Genomic DNA, 18,594 nt, shown 5'->3' on the forward strand with positions numbered 1-18,594 from the left:
AATGTTCTATAATTACTTTTCTTGTACTACGTTTTGTGTTGAACTTCTTATTTGCTTAACTTCCTATGAAACCAACATATTGTTTCAACACCATCCACAAATTTCTTGCAGTTAAAACACTGAACAACTAACCCATATAGTCTGAAATTTCACTAAATGAATGAGTATCTTTCACTCAAGTGACCTTTAAAAAGGCCCCAAACGTCTTTAGAAAAAACAAACAAACAAACAAAAAAAACTTCAGGGTAATGTTCCTGTATTATTACTTTGATAACTTATTCTCCTTAATGACTATTTTCTACTTTGTGCAATTCTGTGGCAGACTTGAACTTTCAGGACTGACCATCTAATTTTTTTAACCTTTCCCTTGTACTTCCCACCTACTTCTTTTTTTTAATTGTGTTTCTACTTTTTACTTTTTAGAAAAAGATTTATCTTCTAGTCCTCCTACGAGGCTTACTTCAGCTATACTGATCATTTCCAAACACTATGTGTTCTTCTCAACTTGTTCTTTCTCTCGTCGCCCTCCCTCCTTTGGAGGCACACTGCTCTTGTTTCACGGGCCTAACATCTCAACCATCTGAGGAATACTGACAGTTTCACTGTAGTTCTTTTTTTATTTCCTGTATCATCAATTTCCTCCGTGCTTTCAGTGAATTTCCTTTAGCTTTCCTCATGCCTGAGGATTATCTGGGCCGTGCACATGAGGGTTAGTACACATGGCTCTAGGCATGCTGACTGTTGAGTTCAACAACAGATGAAATAATGGTGAACTGACTTTTCCCTTGAGGAGTCCACAACTACACACATCACTGGGTCTTTTCTGTACAGTCAGTTCTCTAGGGAACAACCTGCTTCAGGCCAGCCTGGGCAGCTCAAACCTAGCTCAGGCCTTGCAGGAACAAGGCAGCTAAAGCCTCCGGTTTGCTTCAGGTCAGTATCCCTCTCTGCAGACAGCTGGGTGTGGCTATGTTCTGTAAACTCCCAGTCTATCACCTGTTTTATCACCTGTCACTCATGCTTACTGCTGTCTCTGAATTCTCTTCCTGGTGGAAAAGAATTCCATTCTGTATTTTAGACTCCTCTGTGGTCGCAACTGTTTAGTCTGACTGTTTGTGACCCCGTGGACTGTAGACTGCCACGCTCCTCTGTCCACGGAATCCCCTAGGTAAGAACACTAGAGTAGGTTGCCATTTCCTTCTCCAGAGGATCTTCCCAACCCAGGGATCAGACCTGCGTCTCCCGTGTGGGCAGGCAGGTTCCTTACCACTGAGTCACCAGGGAAGTCCTCAGACTCCTTTACTGTCATACAAAGCGCAGTTTCAGGAGGGAGACGACTGAGTGTGGATGTGTTTGGTCCAATATCCTCTCTCTGTTACATACCTGGATCTCCCTTCCTGGTAACTGAAAACCAAACCGAAGCAAAATACTTCTAGAAAGAGGCCAATTTTTCAAGCTTTGAAGGTCCCACTCATTTCAGATAGAATGTGCTTGAAAATTACCAATGGAGATTTAAAGCACAACAAAACAAAAACAACCATTATTTAAAATGAGAGCAAACTACAATTCATCAACTCAGCACCCATAAAAAGCACACTAATGGGGCTTCCCTGATGGTCCGGGGTTAAGAATCCGCCTTCCAGTGCAGGGGGTGCGGCTCTGATCCCCGGGGTCAGGGAGTTAAGAGCCCATATGCCACGGGGCAACTAAGCCCAATGCAGCCCAACTACTGAACCCCAGTTCTTAGAGCCTGCACACCGCAACAAAGATCCTGCCTGCCTCAACTAAGACCTGATGCGGCCAAATAAATACAGATTAAGAAAAACAAAAAAGCACTTAACTGCAAGCCAGGCACTATGCTAAGTACTTAATCTGCCTGCCAATGCGGGGGCTGGAGGAGATAAGGATCCCTGGGTAGGAAAGATTCTCTGGAGAAGGGTTTGGCTACCCACTCCAGTATTTCTGCCTACAGAATCCCATGGACAAGAGGAGCCTTGTGGGCTACAGTCCATGGGGTCACAAATACAACATCTACTTTAATATACTGAAGTCTACTGTGTCAATATTTCTGTTTGCTGAGGTTTAACTAATTTGCTCAAGGTCGATATCCAATGTGTTTATAACTTCCATTTAATTTATTGAAACACATACTAGTAAAAAACTAGTCTGAAAATGGTAGGGTTCCGCCCATTAATTCACTAGCCTTAATCCAGTCTACTAGTTCACTTCTTAGTAGTTTCCAAATCTGTGTGTAATGCATTATAATTTTATGATTGTATGAAAATTATTCTCAACTCACAAATGAAAACAAGTGACAAGTAACACATAAAAATAAAACAAATGTGGTCCAACCAGTTAAAACAGGGACATAAGCACTAAAACACCTCTTCAAACAACTGAAAGAATGGTGAGTCCACAAGACTAGGTGGCACACGAGCCCTGGAAATTCCTAAAAAACTGGAAGCACTTTCACTATGTACAAAGGTGATAAGAAACCAAACTTCACTCAGTACTGAAAGGGGCTACTGGGTGAGATCTTAGAATCTGTTTTGCATACAAGAGCTAACAAAATTGATCTGTAGCATCTTCTACCCATCATAAACATGTTTAAAGCAAAGAGAGATGAAAAACAGAATGGCTTTTATGTGTTTATGTCACAGATGAACAGATTAAGTGCTTTTAAAAAGGTCTTACATGGTACTTATAAATATGTCCCATAAATTACTAAAATATTACTACAGTACAATATGAGGTCCCAGAAATTACTTAAATTCTAATTCCTCTTTAACCACAAATTATATAAAGTTTGCATAAACATTTTACTCTTCTACAGCTATGAACAGTTTATTACCTAGACTTTGCTGCTGCTAAGTCGCTTCAGTCGTGTCCGACTCTGTGTGACCCCATAGACGGCAGCCCAGCAGGCTCTGCCGTCCCTGGGATTCTCCAGGCAAGAACACTGGAGTGGGTTGCCATTTCCTTCTCCAATGCATGGAAGTGAAAAGTGAAAGTGAAGTCACTGAGTCGTGTTCAATTCTCAGCGACCCCATGGACTGCAGCACACCAAGCTTCGCCGTCCATGGGATTTTCCAGGCAAGAGTACTGGAGTGGGGTGCCATTGCCTTCTTTTCTTTCTTTTTTCTTCTGATTTTAAAAATAATACAATTGAGGTCCTTAACTTTCTATCCCATTTGTATATACCAAGGCCATGTGAGAATCAGGACCCAAACCACCAACTCTGGACAAATAAAGGCTTAATCCTCTTTATCCTTGCTGTTTCTGCGTTTATAAAACCCAATAATCAGTAAAAACAAAACAATGCAGAGGTTCATGCTATTGACGTTTCAGAAGAACCTTAGTTTTAGCCATTTTAAAAATTCCATGCCTTATGAAAAGATGCCGACTTTCACAGCATTTACACAAATGACAGACCATGTACTGAAGAAAGGGTTTCCTATCTTCTCTCAGATGGTGAGATGATTTGCAAAAAGGATCCTTTAAGAAATGTTTCAGCATTCACATAAGCTGCCAGTTCATAGGAGCTCACTCACGATAGCTACGTAACGTGACCTCCAAAAAAAAAAAATGACCTCAAAGATGAGGACCATTTTCTTTATGAAGATAGAGACAGTATTTTGTAATGAGCATAGAGAAAAAAATTGTTAGGACTTATCCACCATACATATATATATATATATATATTTTTTTTTAAACTATTTGACCACAATATTTTTTTCTCTTCCTACTCCACGAAAACATATTTCCTTGAGTTTCTTTCCTATTTTTTTCCCCCAGTGATAATTATTTTTATCGCAAAAAAGGTAAAATTATCCTGCTTCTCACCTCCAGAGCTCCACGTCCTGACTTGTTCTGTATTCAGGTCTCAAATGTGAATGCGCTCACCTGGGAGTGTTGTAATGTTAGAGGGAAAGACTTAACCTTCTATTTTTACTTTTCATCTTTTTTTTTTTTTAAATTAAATTTTACTAATATTTAGTATACAGGATGACAGACATGCCTGGTGGTTTCTCAGTGCACTTCTATAATAGTTACTAGAAACACAGTAAATAGAACACACTCAGACTAATACTTAATCATACTTGAATCTAAGAATGAAAGCTTAGAATGAAAGAATGAAAGCTCCTATAGCATAATATCTTGACTTACTCTGCTTCAAATCATCTAAATGTGTCTTTCTGTGTACTCTCAAAGAACTCATGGTATAATACCAATATGCAGAGGGGACAGTGTGGAAGAGCTAGATCGGAGAATTTCATTTCAAGAAATCTCTGATTTGTGTATAATCCTGAAACTCACAACCAGAAGTTTAAAAAAAAAAAAAATCAGGTTACTTTTCATTCTCATCAAATTAAAATGCAAAATTAAACATTTCCTCTCAGACTGATAAAAACTGAAAGTCTGAAAATATCATGCATTTGATGAGTTTATGGAACAATGGTTGGTCCGCTCAAACTGCTGGCAAGAACGAAATTTGGTAAAAACACATTTAAAACAGAAGCAAAGAGATTAAGAAGAGGTGGCAAGAATATAAAGAGTCCTTAATGACCTGGGTAACGATGACGGTGTGGTCAAAAACCCAGAGCCAGACATCCTGGAGTGTCAAGCTTAGTGGGCCTTAGGAAACATTACTATACACAAAGCTAGTGGAGGTGATGGAATTCCAGCTGAGCTATTTCAAATTCTAAAAGATGATGCTGTTAAAGTGCTGCACTCAATATGCCAGCAAATTTGGAAAACTCAGCACTGGCGTTTTCCACAGGACTGGAAAAGGGTTGTTTTCATCCAAGTTCCAAAGAAAGGGAATGCCAAAGAATATTCAAACTACTGCCCCATTGCAGTCATTTCACATGTTAGCACAGTAATGCTTAAAATCCTTCAAGCTAGGCTTCAACAATACATGAATCAAGAACTTCCAGATATACAACCTGTGTTTAGAAAAGGCAGAAGAACCAGAAATCAAATTCCCAACATCCTCTGGGTATCATAGAGAAAGCAAAGGAATTCCTGAAAAACACCTACTTCTGCTTCACTGACCACACTGAAGCCTCTGACTGAGTGGATCACAACGAAACTGGAAAATCCTTAAAGAGATGGGAATATAAGACCACTTTACCTGTCTCCTGAGAATCTTTATGCAGGATAAGAAGCAAGTTAGAACCAGACACAGGACAACAGACTGGTTTCAAAACGGGGAAAGAAGTACGTCAAGGTCATATGTCACACCCTGCTTATTTAACTTACATGCAGGGTACATCATGCAAAATGCCAGGCTGCATGAATCACAAGCTGGAATTAAGATTACCAGGAAAAATAGCTACAACGTCAGAAATGCAGATGATACCACTCTAATGGCAGAAAGTGAAGAGGAACTAACGAGCCTCTTGATGAGGGTCAAAGAGGAGAGTGAAAAAGCTGGCTTAAAACTAAACATTCAAAACAAAAGACCATGACATCTGGTCCCATCACTTTAACACAACTAGATAAGGAAAAATTAGAAACAGTGGCAGATTTTGTTTTCTTGGGCTCCAAAATCACTGAGGAAGGTGACTGCAGCCATTAAATTAAAAATGCTTGCTCCTTGGAAGGAAAGCTATTACAAATCTAGATAGCATATTAAAAATCACTTTGGTGACAAAGGTCTGAAGAGTCCAAGCTCTGGTTTTTCCAGTAGTCACATACAGATGTGTGAGCTGGACCACACTGAGCGTCAAAGAATTGATGCTTTTCAACTGTGCTGGAGAACACTCTTGAGAGTTCCTTGGACTGCAAGGAGATAAAACCAGTCAATCCTAAAGGAAATCAACCCTGACTATTCATTGGAAGGACTGATGCTAAAGCTGAAGCTCCAATCCTTTGACTAACTGATGCAAACAGCCAACTCATTGGAAAAGATCCTGATATGGAAAGACTGACTGGAGGAGGAGAAGGGGGTGACAGAGGATGAGATAGTTGGATGGCATCACTGACTCAACGGACATGAAACTGAACAAACTCTGGGAGAGAGTGAAGGACAGGGATGCCTGGCATGCTACAGTCCATGGTGTCACAAAGAGCTGGACATGACTTAGCAACTTGAATTAACAATAACATTGAAAACAATTGTGTCTTATATGGTAAACACTAGTGTCCTTAAGACTTTAGAAACAGGAATTTCACCCATTAAACTCTAGAGAAACTTTTACATGTGTTCACCAGGCAACACATTCAAAAAGGCCCAAAAGAGCATTATTCATAATAGCCCCATATTGGTAACAATTCAGAATTTCAAAAGGACTCTATGGATGTACATGGTGTAGTCGTACAACAGAACACATCAGAGAAGAGGAAATTAAGTTCAGCCAACGGCCTCAAGGAGTAGCCATCATGGTCAACAAAAAAGTCAAAAATGCAGTACTTGGATGCAATCTCAAAACGACAGAATGATCTCTGCTCGTTGCCAGGGCAAACTATTCAATATCACAGTAATCCAAGTCTATGCCCCAACCAGTAACGCTGAAGAAGCTGAACAGTTCTATGAAGACCTAAAAGACCTTTAGAACTGACACCCAAAAAAGATGTCCTTTTCATTATATGGGACTGGAATGCAAAAGTAGGGAGTCAAGAAACACCTGGAGTAATAGGCAGATTTGGCCTTGGAATGCGGAATGAAGCAGGGTAAAGGCTAACAGACTTTTGCCAAGAGAATACACTGGTTACAGCAAACACTCTCTTCCAACAACACAAGCAAAGACTCTACACATGGACATAACCAGATGGTCAACAGCAAAATCAGACTGATTATATTCTTTGCAGCCAAAGATGGAGAAGCTCTATACAGTCAGCAAAAACAAGACTGGTAGCTGACTGTGGCTCGGATCATGAACCCCTTATTGCCAAATTCAGACTTAAAATGAAGAAAGTAGGGTAAACCACTAGACCATTCAGGTATGACCTAAATCAAATCCCTTGTGATTATACAGTGGAAGTGAGAAATAGATTTAAGGGGCTAGATCTGATAGACAAGAGTGCCTGATGAACTATGGACGGAGGTTTGTGACATTGTACAGGAGACAGGGAACAAGACCATTCCCATGGGAAAGAAATATAAAAGAAGCAAAATGGCTGTCTGGGGAGGCCTTACAAATAGCTGTGAAAAGAAGAGAAGAGAAAAGGAAAGATATACGCATCTGAATGCAGAGTTCCAAAGAATAGCTAGGAGAGATAAGAAAGCCTTCCTCAGTGATCAGTGCAGAGAAATAGAGGAAAACAACAGAATGGGAAAGACTAGAGATCTCTTCAAGAAAATTAGAGACACCAAGGGAACATTTCATGCAAAGATGGGCTCCGTAAAGGACAGAAATGGTATGGACCTAACAGAAGCAGAAAATATTAAGAAGAGGTGGCAAGAATACACAGAAGAACTGTACAAAAAGATCTTCACAACCCAGATAATCACGATGGTCTGATCACTCATCTGGAGCCAGACATCCTGGAATGTGAAGTCAAGTGGGCCTTAGAAATCATCACTACAAACAAAGCTAGCGGAGGTGATGGAATTCCAGTTGAGCTATTTCAAATCCTGAAAGATGATGCTGTGAAGTGCTGCACTCAACATGCCAGCAAATTTGGAAAACTCAGCAGTAGCCACCGGACTGGAAAAGGTCAGTTTTCATTCCAATCCCAAAGAAAGGCAATGCCAAAGAATGCTCCAACTACCACACAATTGCACTCATCTCACATGCTAGTAAAGTAATGCTGAAAATTCTCCAAGCCAGGCTTCAGGAATATGTGAACCGTGAACTTCCAGATGTTCAAGCCGGTTTTAGAAAAGGCAGAGGAACCAGAGATCAAACTGCCAACATCTGCTGGATCGTGGAAAAAGCAAGAGAGTTCCAGAAAAACATCTATTTCTGCTTTATTGACTATGCCAAAGCCTTTGACTGTGTGGATCACAATAAACTGTGGAAAATTCTTCAAGAGATGGGAATACCAGACCACCTGACCTGCCTCTTGAGAAACCTGTATGCAGGTCAGGGAGCAACAGTTAGAACTGGACATGGAACAACAGACTGGTTCCAAATAGGAAAAGGAGTCCATCAAGGCTGTATATTGTCACTCTGCTTATTTAACTTCTATGCAGAGTACATCATGAGAAACGCTGGACTGGAAGAAACACAAGCTGGAATCAAGATTGCCAGGAGAAATATCAATAACCTCAGATATGCAGATGACACCACCCTTATGGCAGAAAGTGAAGAGGAGCTAAAAAGGTCTCTTGATGAAAGTGAAAGAGGAGTGAAAAGTTGGCTTAAAGCTCAACATTCAGAAAACGAAGATCATGGCATCTGGTCCCATCACTTCATGCGAAATAGATGGGGAAACAGTGGAAACTGTCAGACTTTATTTTTTTGGGCTCCAAAATCACTGCAGATGGTGACTGCAGCCATGAAATTAAAAGACACTTACTCCTTGGAAGGAAAGTTATGACCAACATAGATAGCATGTTCAAAAGCAGAGACATTACTTTGCCAACAAAGGTCCGTCTAGTCAAGGCTATGGTTTTTCCAGTGGTCATGTACAGATGTGAGAGTTGGACTGTGAAGAAAGCCGGGCGCTGAAGAATTGATGCTTTTGAACTGTGGTGTTGGAGAAGACTCTTGAGAGTCCCTTGGACTGCAAGGAGATCCAACCAGTCCATTCTAAAGGAGATTAGTCCTGGGTGTTCTTTGGAAGGACAGATGCTAAAGCTGAAACTCCAATACTTTGGCTACCTGATGTGAAGAGTTGACTCATTGGAAATGACTCTGAGGCTGGGAGGGATTGGGGGCAGGAGGAGAAGGGGATGACAGAGGATGAGATGGCTGGATGGCATTACCGACTCTGGATGGCATTACCGACTCGATGGACGTGAGTTTGCATGAACTCCGGGAGTTGGTGATGGACAGGGAGGCCTGGTGTGCTGCAATTCATGGGGTCAGAAAGAGTCGGACACGACTGAGCGACTGAACTGAACTGAACGATCTCAATACAGATTAGTCTTTTAAATTTAATATTGAATTAAAGAAGAAAACACAATTATATCCAGTGCAACACCACTCATTTAAAGTTAAAACAGGTAAACCAACTATAGTGTTCAGGGCACACACAAATGGTAAAATCATAAAACACAGTAAGGAAATGATTTCCATAAGAAGCAGAGCAGCAGCTCCTCCAACTGTTGGAGAAGAGATGTAAATGAGAATGCTAGGGTCCTTCCAGGGGTGTTGGCAATGCTCCACTTTTTGACTTGGGTTGATTCATAATACAATTGTTTTATAACTGTTTATTATATAGTACATTTATAAGTAAAAGAAACTTTTAAATTATTTTTTGGTATGATAATGGTACTGTGCTTATGTTAAATAACAGTCATTACCTCAGAGATAAAAACTATAGATATTTATAGATAAGATGAAATAATGCTTGGAATTTGACTTCAAAATATAAACAAGGCAAAGTAGACGCACTGATCAGATAAGAACTGATGTTGCTGAAGCTGAGTGCATGAGGTTGAGTATACTACCGTCTACTTTTGAATTGTTATTTTTGCTGATGCCACTTTTTAAGAAATGATAAATGGCAGCAACCTCATGGCTTGCTAAGGAATAGCTTGCTTTATTTTCTTGTCTATATCAAAAAACTCCAACTGAAATTAAATCAAGAGCAACTTAATAAAAGCATTAAGGAAAACAATTTCCTTTCTGACATCAACAAACATAAAAGCCTTCTAGTTTCTAAGAAAAATGGCCTTCGGCTACCACGTTCCCCCCGCCTCGCACCCGCCAGCATCCCTGCGCTTCTCCAGCTGGCATCCACATGGAATGCTAGGGACATGAACTGAGCCCTTCCTGACCGTGCTCTCAGCACAAAACGGGACAGGGGCACCTCATGCCAAGAGCCTTTCTGGTTTGTCTTCAAAGTTTATGTACACAAATCCACACTTTCCCCACAGGTATATGAAAGGACAGAGGGAGTACCACCCACCGTATCTGAGAGCAGCTTACTGTCTCTAGGAGGAAATCAGAAGCTGCTCCCCAGACAGGACAGGCAGTTCCAGTGAGTAAGATAATCTCGCTTCATTTCCAGGTTTAGCAGATGGTTAAGACACTTGAATCAGTCCTCTGCACTCCCTTTCTACAACATAGGAACATTTTTTTATTTCTCTCCTGATAAGGGTGATTTTTAATTTTCATTTACATAACTTCATCTGTTAAATGGTTTGAGAGGACTAGAGTTACACGTGAATTTTTTAGTTAAACAAATTAAGAGCATGCATATGTGCATTTTCAGAAAAGGGAAAAATGACACCCTATCAATCAAATTCACACCTCATTTAGGGTGTTTGGGAATGTGATTCCTGAAAAAGGAAGTTCTACATGAATCATGCCATCTGGGGTCATCATCGAACAGTACTGATGGAGACGCATCACACTTGAGCAAACAGTCTTGCCTGGCATAAATCCTCTGAAATTCCAGAGTGCCCTTACTGAGAGCTTCCTCTAGCCACCTTTCATTGAACTATTACTGGCTCTTCCTCTAGGTCTAAGGTCTGCAAGCAGCCTCTGTCTACTGACCCACCCCATCTCCCTCCAACTCTTCACCTATTTTCCTTGAAGAAACCTCAGACTCTAATACACAGAGAACAGTGCCCTTCATTTTTTTTTTTAATGGCAGTAACCACTTCATCACTTACATTCACAACCCCTACTATTATGGATTAGAACTGCACATCAAAATAACAATAAAGGTGGAAGTAAGAAAAGTTACTGCAGGAAATAAGCAATCTTATTTTAGAACATGCTAGGTACACGACTGAGGATGGCAGAGGAGGACTCCCTGGCTGGCAGCGCAGGAGGAGCAGCTAACGCGCTGCTGCAGGATGCAGTAGGGTCAAGCAGCGCTGCCTCTCTGTCTGGGCACACAGGAACAGTCAACCCCACTGAGAAAAGCACACACGCTCCGCTTAAAGAACAAAGCCATCCAATGATTTCCCATTTCCAAAGTGTAAAAACCAGTCTTTCCGTGGCCTGGAAGGCCATACATGACCTGGCCCTTCACTATCTCTGACCTCACTTCCCACCACTGTGGCCTTGGCTCACAGCCGCTCCGCCCTCTTTGATATTCCTCTTATACATACAACCCTTGCGCTTCCAGAACTCTTGTACTCTCAAGTCCCTCAGACTGAAACGCGCTTCCCTACCTACCTGTGTGCCTTAAATCTTAGCTTAAATACCATTTCATCAAAGAGGTCTTTCCTGTACACTCTTAATCCCTCCCCCATTTCCCCTTCTCTACCTTTTCTTCTGCCTTCTTTTCCCACAAAACATTTACCATCACCCGACATCACAGACACCTATCGATTCACTGAGTATCTCCTCCACTAGAATGACAGCGAATTAAGTCATAAGGTCTGTTTTGCCCACTGTTATTTCACCAGAACCTGGCTTGCTGGAGAAGTACCGGTGTTAATATATGACGACTGGCATAGGTGTCTAAATAAAGTAACACATTTCAGAGATAAACACCACTACAAAACACCAGTACCGTGTGGGGAAACACTGTATAGGGAAAGCATGTAATGTGAATAGAAAGGGGGGAGGTTGTAAATCAGTATTTACTGTTTCTGAGGATAACGCAGAAGTTTATTGCCGTAACCGTGGTGATGGCAGCATGTGTGTACATACATTCACACTCAGAATACATTAATTGCACACAGTTTTTCGGGTATACCAACTATGACTCCAAAAAGAGCTGGTGAAAAAGTCCACTGGCATTTTAACGCACAATAAGAAGTAGGTGAAAAATTCACTAAAGTCCTGTAAACAGCTGACAGATCTTGTTTTTTAAAAAGATTAAGGTGCAAAGCAGCAACCATTTAAAGATTCCTACCTTAGCATATATGTAGCAGCAACAACCGCAGCATTTACACTACAGCCAATTTTAAAGGTTTAGATGGCTCAAAAAAATGGGACTCTATTTTATTCTGTACTATACTGTGCTAAAACTAAAGAGTAGGAAGGGAAAGTATGATTCTTATGCTACTACTCAGAAAAATGCATTCTAAGTTCTTCGCAATACTGAGTTGTTCCTTTTCCACACATGGAATGCGCAAGAGCAGGGGTGGTAACGGAGTGGGAGAGTCGGCGCATAGCACTCGATTTTGGTACAGACTTTAGCTTTAGAGATGACCAAGCAGCTTCCAAATAAGGCACTCTTGAAACTGTCGACTAGAGCTGCAAGGTATGCTTTTGTAGGCTCTAAGCACACACAAAATTATTAACGCACCCATTTTTTTCCTAATGCCAACAAGCCAGCTGTTTTTCCACTACAGTAACCATGTGGCCCCGTGAAGTGTGTCATTTTTCTCAGCGAGTCAAAAATGTGGAATGTTTCATACAATTACATATTATTAAACAATAACACAAGACAGACATGTTATATGTGCACAGAAACACTCAAACTGCAAACACTTTGTGTATCAGAAAATGTATTTCTAATGTCCTGTACTTACAATTCTAAAGTCTCATGCGCCCACTCTTTAAAATTCCCAATCTGTACCTTTCTAGTTTGAGTATACCTCTAAAACAGAATGTTTTCCGCATTATGAATGCTGGCAATAAACAAATCAACCTTAAACAATACGGAAACAGAACTTGTGGTTTCCTGTCTGACATGTAAGGGGCTTAGAAGATGTCGTGCCAATCCACACAATCAAAAAGCTGAACTGAAAATCAACAATTCTCAGGTCCTTTAGAAAACTGAGATCACAGAACCAACCGCTGCCTCCAGAACTGGAGAGACAGGCCTGCACAGAAAACCACCAGGGTCTAGAGTGGAAACCTCCAGGTCATGCAGAACCAGCGCAGGACAGCCGAAGACTGTCTGAGGAGCTGCTGGGTGAGGGGTGCGGGCAGCTGGAGCCATTAGGAGGGCCTGTGAGAAAACTCTCCTTCTCCTTCAGCCAAGTGGAGGGGAAGGCAGACATTTTAAAATAAGCTACAACACTATACGCTGGTTCAGTGCGCTTGGTTCTGCTGTTATCTGAACAGAGACACGCCTACCTTCCCGGTCTCCTCTAAAAGGGTATTTTTTCTATCCAGAGAGTACTGTGATGGGAGCTATGCCACTGAAACAGATCAGATCCAACCTCTTTCCTTCCACAGTCTAACTCTTTTAGATAAGATGATTTTCCTCTCTGACTACATTTTTCATGCTGGCTAGCTACAGTTAAAGAATGTGTCACAGCTATCCAGGCACTTGACTGGGAGTCTCTGAAGTTGGGGCTGGAAACGGAATGCGTGGCCTCTTTCTGGGGGAGAGAGGGAAGCATTCACAGAATGTGAGCGCTGGGAGGGGCCTTGGAGGGAATCTGTGGTAGGCAGCCTGTGAAGTTGGTCCCAACGATCCCCGTCTCCTGGAATTCATGCCTCTGTCTACTCCCTTCCCTTGGGTGTGAACTAGAGTTAGCAAGTTAATTCTACAGGCCAGAGTACAGCAAAAAGTGGTGGCAAGTCACAAAGATTCTGACGTCTACCGTGCCTGCCCTCTTCCTCACGCTAGCGGAAGCCAGTCACCACGCTGTGAGCTGTTCTGTGGCGAGACCTGCTGCTGCTGCTGCTAAGTCACTTTAGTCACGTCCGACTCTGTGCGACCCCCCAGACGGCAGCCCACCAGGCTCCCCCGTCCCTGGGATTCTCCAGGCAAGAGTACTGGAGTGGGTTGCCATCGCCTTCTCCGATGGCGAGACCAGTGGGCGACAAACTGAGGGAGGCCTCCAGCCAACAAGGAACCGAGGCCCTTATTCCAACCGAGACTCTTGTCAGGATTCAGAGAGGAACTAAACCCTGCCAACCGGAGAAGGCAATGGCACCCCACTCCAGTACTCTTGGCTGGAAAATCCCATGGACGGAGGAGCCTGGTAGGCTGCAGTGCATGGCGTTGCTGAGAGTTGGACACAACTCAGTGACTTCACTTTCACTTTTCACTTTCATGCACTGGAGAAGGAAATGGCAACCCACTCCAGTGTTCTTGCCTGGAGAATCCCAGGGACGGCGGAGCCTGGTGGGCTGCCGTCTATGGGGTCACACAGTCGGACATGACTAAAGTGACTTAGCAATAGCAGTAGCAAACCCTGCCAATAACTGCTTCAGTAACCTAGAAAGCAGGTCCGCTTGGCACTGAACCCTGAGGTAATTATGGCCTCAGCTGACACCCTGTCACCTAGAAGATACCTTAATTCAGGGGACTTGGCTGCACACTGCCTGGATTCCTGACCCACAGAATCTGCGAGATAATGAAAGTCTGTTTCAAACCACCATGGTTTAGATTACCTTGCATCATCTTAGTTATGGACAAGGAACTAGCAACCCACTCCAGTACTCTTGCCTGGGAAATCCCATGGACAGAGGAGCCTGGCAGGTTGCAGTTCATGGGGCAGCGAAGAGTCAGATAAGACTCAGCGACTAACACCAACTAAGTGCATCTGTGAGGTAACAAGTCTGTTTTAAGCCACTATGGTTTAGGCTAACTTGCATCATCTTAGGTAACTAACACTTCACCCAATCCAATCTCCATATTCTCAGTGAACTAAAGGCGATCAGGGGAGGTTTGACACTTCGCCTGAACTCTGACTCAGACCACACCAAAAAACCACACCTAGACCACTGCCACACACAGGCCCTAGGTAGGGTTCTCACAGCAACTTACAATCGTTGCTGCTGTTCAGTCACTTCAGTCGTGTCCGACTCTTTACAGCCCCACGGACTGTAGTCCACCAAGCTCCTCTGTCCATGGGAACTCTTCCAGGCAAGAATACTAGAGGAAGGTGCCATTCCTTCTTCAGGGGACCTTCTGGGACCAGGGATCAAACCCACGTCTCTTGCATGGGCAGGCAGGTTCTTTAGCACTGAGCCACCAGGGAAGCGCAATATATAACACCCTTCTGCAATCTGGCACTATGGAAATTTGCCTGTTGTTCCTAACAAAGCCTCCCCTCAAAAGAAACCTATTTTGCCAGCTCCTAATTGACTGGGGTTGTATCAGAAACTAACCAGCCTTGGGGAAGGGAAACATCCAACTGCAGCCTCCTCCAGCCTGTCTCAACTAAGGAGTAAAAAAACAAAACTGAGAAGCACTTGTGTAGGTCGCAGTGCAGGAGCACAGGCTCACTAAAAGACTGAGACCTAACCAGAGCAGTGTCACGCTTCCCCGTCTCCAACACCTCACCAGTACATCAACAACACTCCTGTGTGAAAATGCAGGGAAATAGGACCAAAAGCGCTGGACCTCTCAGACCTTACTTAGACAGAAGTCCTAGGGAAACCTCAGACAACAGGGCACAAAGCAAGGACACCACAGGAAATGTTATCCTGGGACACCTACAACTACAAGCAAAGAATAAGCAAAGCCTAATCCCCCACAGATAAATATAAAAACCTGTTACCCTCAGTTTCTTTCACTCAGCATATTATCACAAACGACTTTCAACAAAAATTATAAGGCATAGTAAAAACAGTACAGTGACAGGATTCAAGTATTCTAAAATCTTTCAAAACTGCTGAAAATGCAATCATTGGCAATATAAGTCACAAATGATAAATTATATACAATAACAAATGCACAGGTAAACATGGTTACTGGAATAAATATTCATTTTATGCTTAAGTAAATTTGAACCTTTCTCATTAAAAGTCAGGAGAAGCAAGAATGTTCTACCATCATTGACACTATTCAATATTATATTGGAGGTCTAAGCAATGCAGAAAGATTTCAATAGGGAAAAAAGTTTACATATGAGAATTAAGACAAACAAAATGTCGCTATATAGAGAAATTTAAGAAATATAAGAGAAATTTAAGAAATATAAAGTGCTCAGTATAGTATCTAGATAAAAAATTGGTGTATAAAATTAACTGCTTACAAAATAGTAAAAAAAAAAAAAAAAAATCCACTAGGAAATGTAACAGCAAAACAATTTCATTCAGAATAGCAAGGAAAATTCATTTTTAAAAATCTATAAAAAACTGAGCAAGAAATATGCAAAACTTACATGATGAAAAATTTAACTTACTAAAAGAATATGAAAAGGTCTGTACAAATGAAGATGTATGCTATGCTTCTCAATGGAATTACTCAAAATTTGAAAGGTGTCCATTCTCATCCAATTACATCTAGATTCAATGCAGTTCTAAGGTAAACACCTAAATGATTTAAAAGATGCATGATATATCTCATTCAAAGAAAAAAATACAAAAGATAACACAGCAAAAACCCATGTCATAACAATCCAGCTTAAAAATAAGACTTATCAAGATAGTTTAAAAAGAAGAGCTACGTACTAAGGAACAGCAGCAGGTACAATGGCACAGGTGTAAACATATGTAACCAAAAGAACCGAACAGGCTTCAAGAGTAGTCTCTTTAAACGTATGAAAATGTAGTGTATAATAATGGTGACATTTCATATCTCTAATAAAAAGACTGGCTATTTAATAAACTGTTTTTAGATAGCTGACTTAACATGAAAGAATAGTCAGACCCCTACCTCATCCCACACAAAGCAACTCTCCATACTTCATGGATCAAAGAGCTAAATGTAAAAAACAGTATCACAAAAGTAGTAAAAGGGAAGATGGTGGAATCTGCATCCCCACCACCACTGTACAGGCATTATCTTTCTGCTGTATCTATTCTGGAACTCTGGAGTCTCTTTAAGGCCGGCAACTTCCAGGGGAAAACCTGAAAGGTAAACTGCAGCTAGTTTTGGTCGGCGTCAGCTCTCAGCAGAGGAGCAGAGCAGGGCTCCCCTCCTCCCATAGCTGAGGTCTATGCACACCACCTCTGGGGAGCCAGCCTCCCAACAGCTCCACTTCTGATCGCAGAGGACCAGGCCAGCAGATGGGCCGCCACTGCTGGTGCTCAACTCCGCAACTGCTGCAAGCCCCTCATCCTCTGGCTGCAGTGACTTCCAGAGGGTTTAAAAGGCCAGTGCCCTTTCTTCTCCTCCCTGCCCTCACTTTTTCATATTTTCCCTTTTCCAGAGCCAGACATTAAAGACTAGGACATTCAAAAACAACCGCATATACAAGGAAAATTAAAAAGTGACTGTGTATGTATGATCAGGGAAAGGCTCAGAAAAGATCTGAAGAGACCTTAAGATTACACCTCATTCTTCCTTTCACATTGTTACAAATGTTAAGCCAAGCAGAATACAATAGAAATTCATTTATTCAGCCAGTCAGCCAGCAAACCAGCTAGCATGTATGACCACATTCTCCAAGGCATCAGATGCGATCCTGAAGACACAGGGTAAACACGGTCAGAGCCCCTAAAGAAGAGACCAAGGTGGTTACTGCGCAAGAAGTTCCATCCTAGCCCAGGAAAATGAACCAAAGGAGCTGCTGGAAATATTGCTGAGGGATTTTCCCCTACGTCAGGAAAAGGCTGGGGAAGATTTCACAGAGTTGACATTCGACACAGGCATCTTAAAAGACGAAGAGGACACCGGAGGGGGAGGAAAAATTTTGGTAGAGGTGACAAAATGCACAGGTCAGAAGGGACAAAAGTGAGGCCAGTACCAAGAAATGGCCAGCGAAGACGACTTACTGTCCACTCAGGGCAAAAAAACTGGAACCTACGTCTACAGAGAAATAAGGGTAACGGCATCTTCCCCCGAGAACTGCTGTGAGAAGAGGAGACGGTCAGCCCTGGCTCGCCGTCTTCCACCCACTGATCTCCGAAGCCGACTCGGCTGTTCTGCCGCAGGGTGTCTCCCTCCCCTCTCACGGGTCCACCAGAAGGTGGCCTACAACTTCTCAATCACACACGGCAGTCTAGCACAGTTCTTCACACATAGCATTTACTCAAAAGCAAACTTACTTTTTTCTTTCTTTAACCAGATGTTTAGGATTTCACTGACAGGCCTTGGAACTGCCCTGCAATCACTACTGGGATCCTGGTTTTAACCTGAGAATCGACAGTACGCATAACAAGTACCCCACCCAATTTGTATGTTTATCACTTCATACTTACGGGTTGAGGCTGTTCTGCGATACAGCAGTTGAAACACAACCAGAATTCACTCATGCTGATAGTCCAAGTTATAAACGAGCACCAATGAGGTTTCCAAATCTCAACTCGGGAAGCTTCACAAAGCACGTTTCTCAATGTGATCAACGTCCAATGATGCCAAAATAATTATTACTTCTCTGTGCTTGTTCCTGGAAGTCAAGTATCTTTTACAGTCAGTCTAATAAAGAAAAGGTCAGATTATTTCCTTTCTTTGTTTCTGGTTCTACAGAGACTTGTTTCTGAACCACCAGGAAAAGTATAAAAATTGTTGTCTTGACTCAGGGCCTCAACAGGTGGTCTAGAAAAAGAAAAAAGAAGGAAAGAAAACAAGTTACTTTACTTATCCTTAGAAGCTTATTTCTTAGATCTCTGATAAAATTATTTCAAAAACACTAAACACTGAAAAAAAATCAAGACTTTGATAAGTCACTCAACAAAAAAATATTTAAGTACTGAGTGTCGTGTATTAGTAACATAGGAACTCAAA

General features: G+C 41.9%; 1 protein-coding gene across 10 annotated transcripts in view; it reads right to left on the reverse strand.

Annotated features, from left to right (window-relative positions):
* CDC42SE2 (CDC42 small effector 2) overlaps window positions 1-18,594 on the reverse strand; it is a 117,877-nt gene that overhangs the window by 34,618 nt on the left and 64,665 nt on the right. For all 10 annotated transcript variants that reach the window (XM_060415628.1, XM_027969959.2, XM_015095934.3 and 7 more), the window contains one exon: window positions 18,069-18,405. In XM_060415628.1, the coding sequence (XP_060271611.1) occupies window positions 18,069-18,122 (54 nt within the window). In that variant the 5' untranslated portion in view covers window positions 18,123-18,405. The remainder of the gene's footprint in view (window positions 1-18,068; window positions 18,406-18,594) is intronic.

Source organism: Ovis aries, chromosome 5 (genome assembly GCF_016772045.2).
Source record: "Ovis aries strain OAR_USU_Benz2616 breed Rambouillet chromosome 5, ARS-UI_Ramb_v3.0, whole genome shotgun sequence".
Taxonomy (NCBI): Eukaryota; Metazoa; Chordata; class Mammalia; order Artiodactyla; family Bovidae; genus Ovis; species Ovis aries.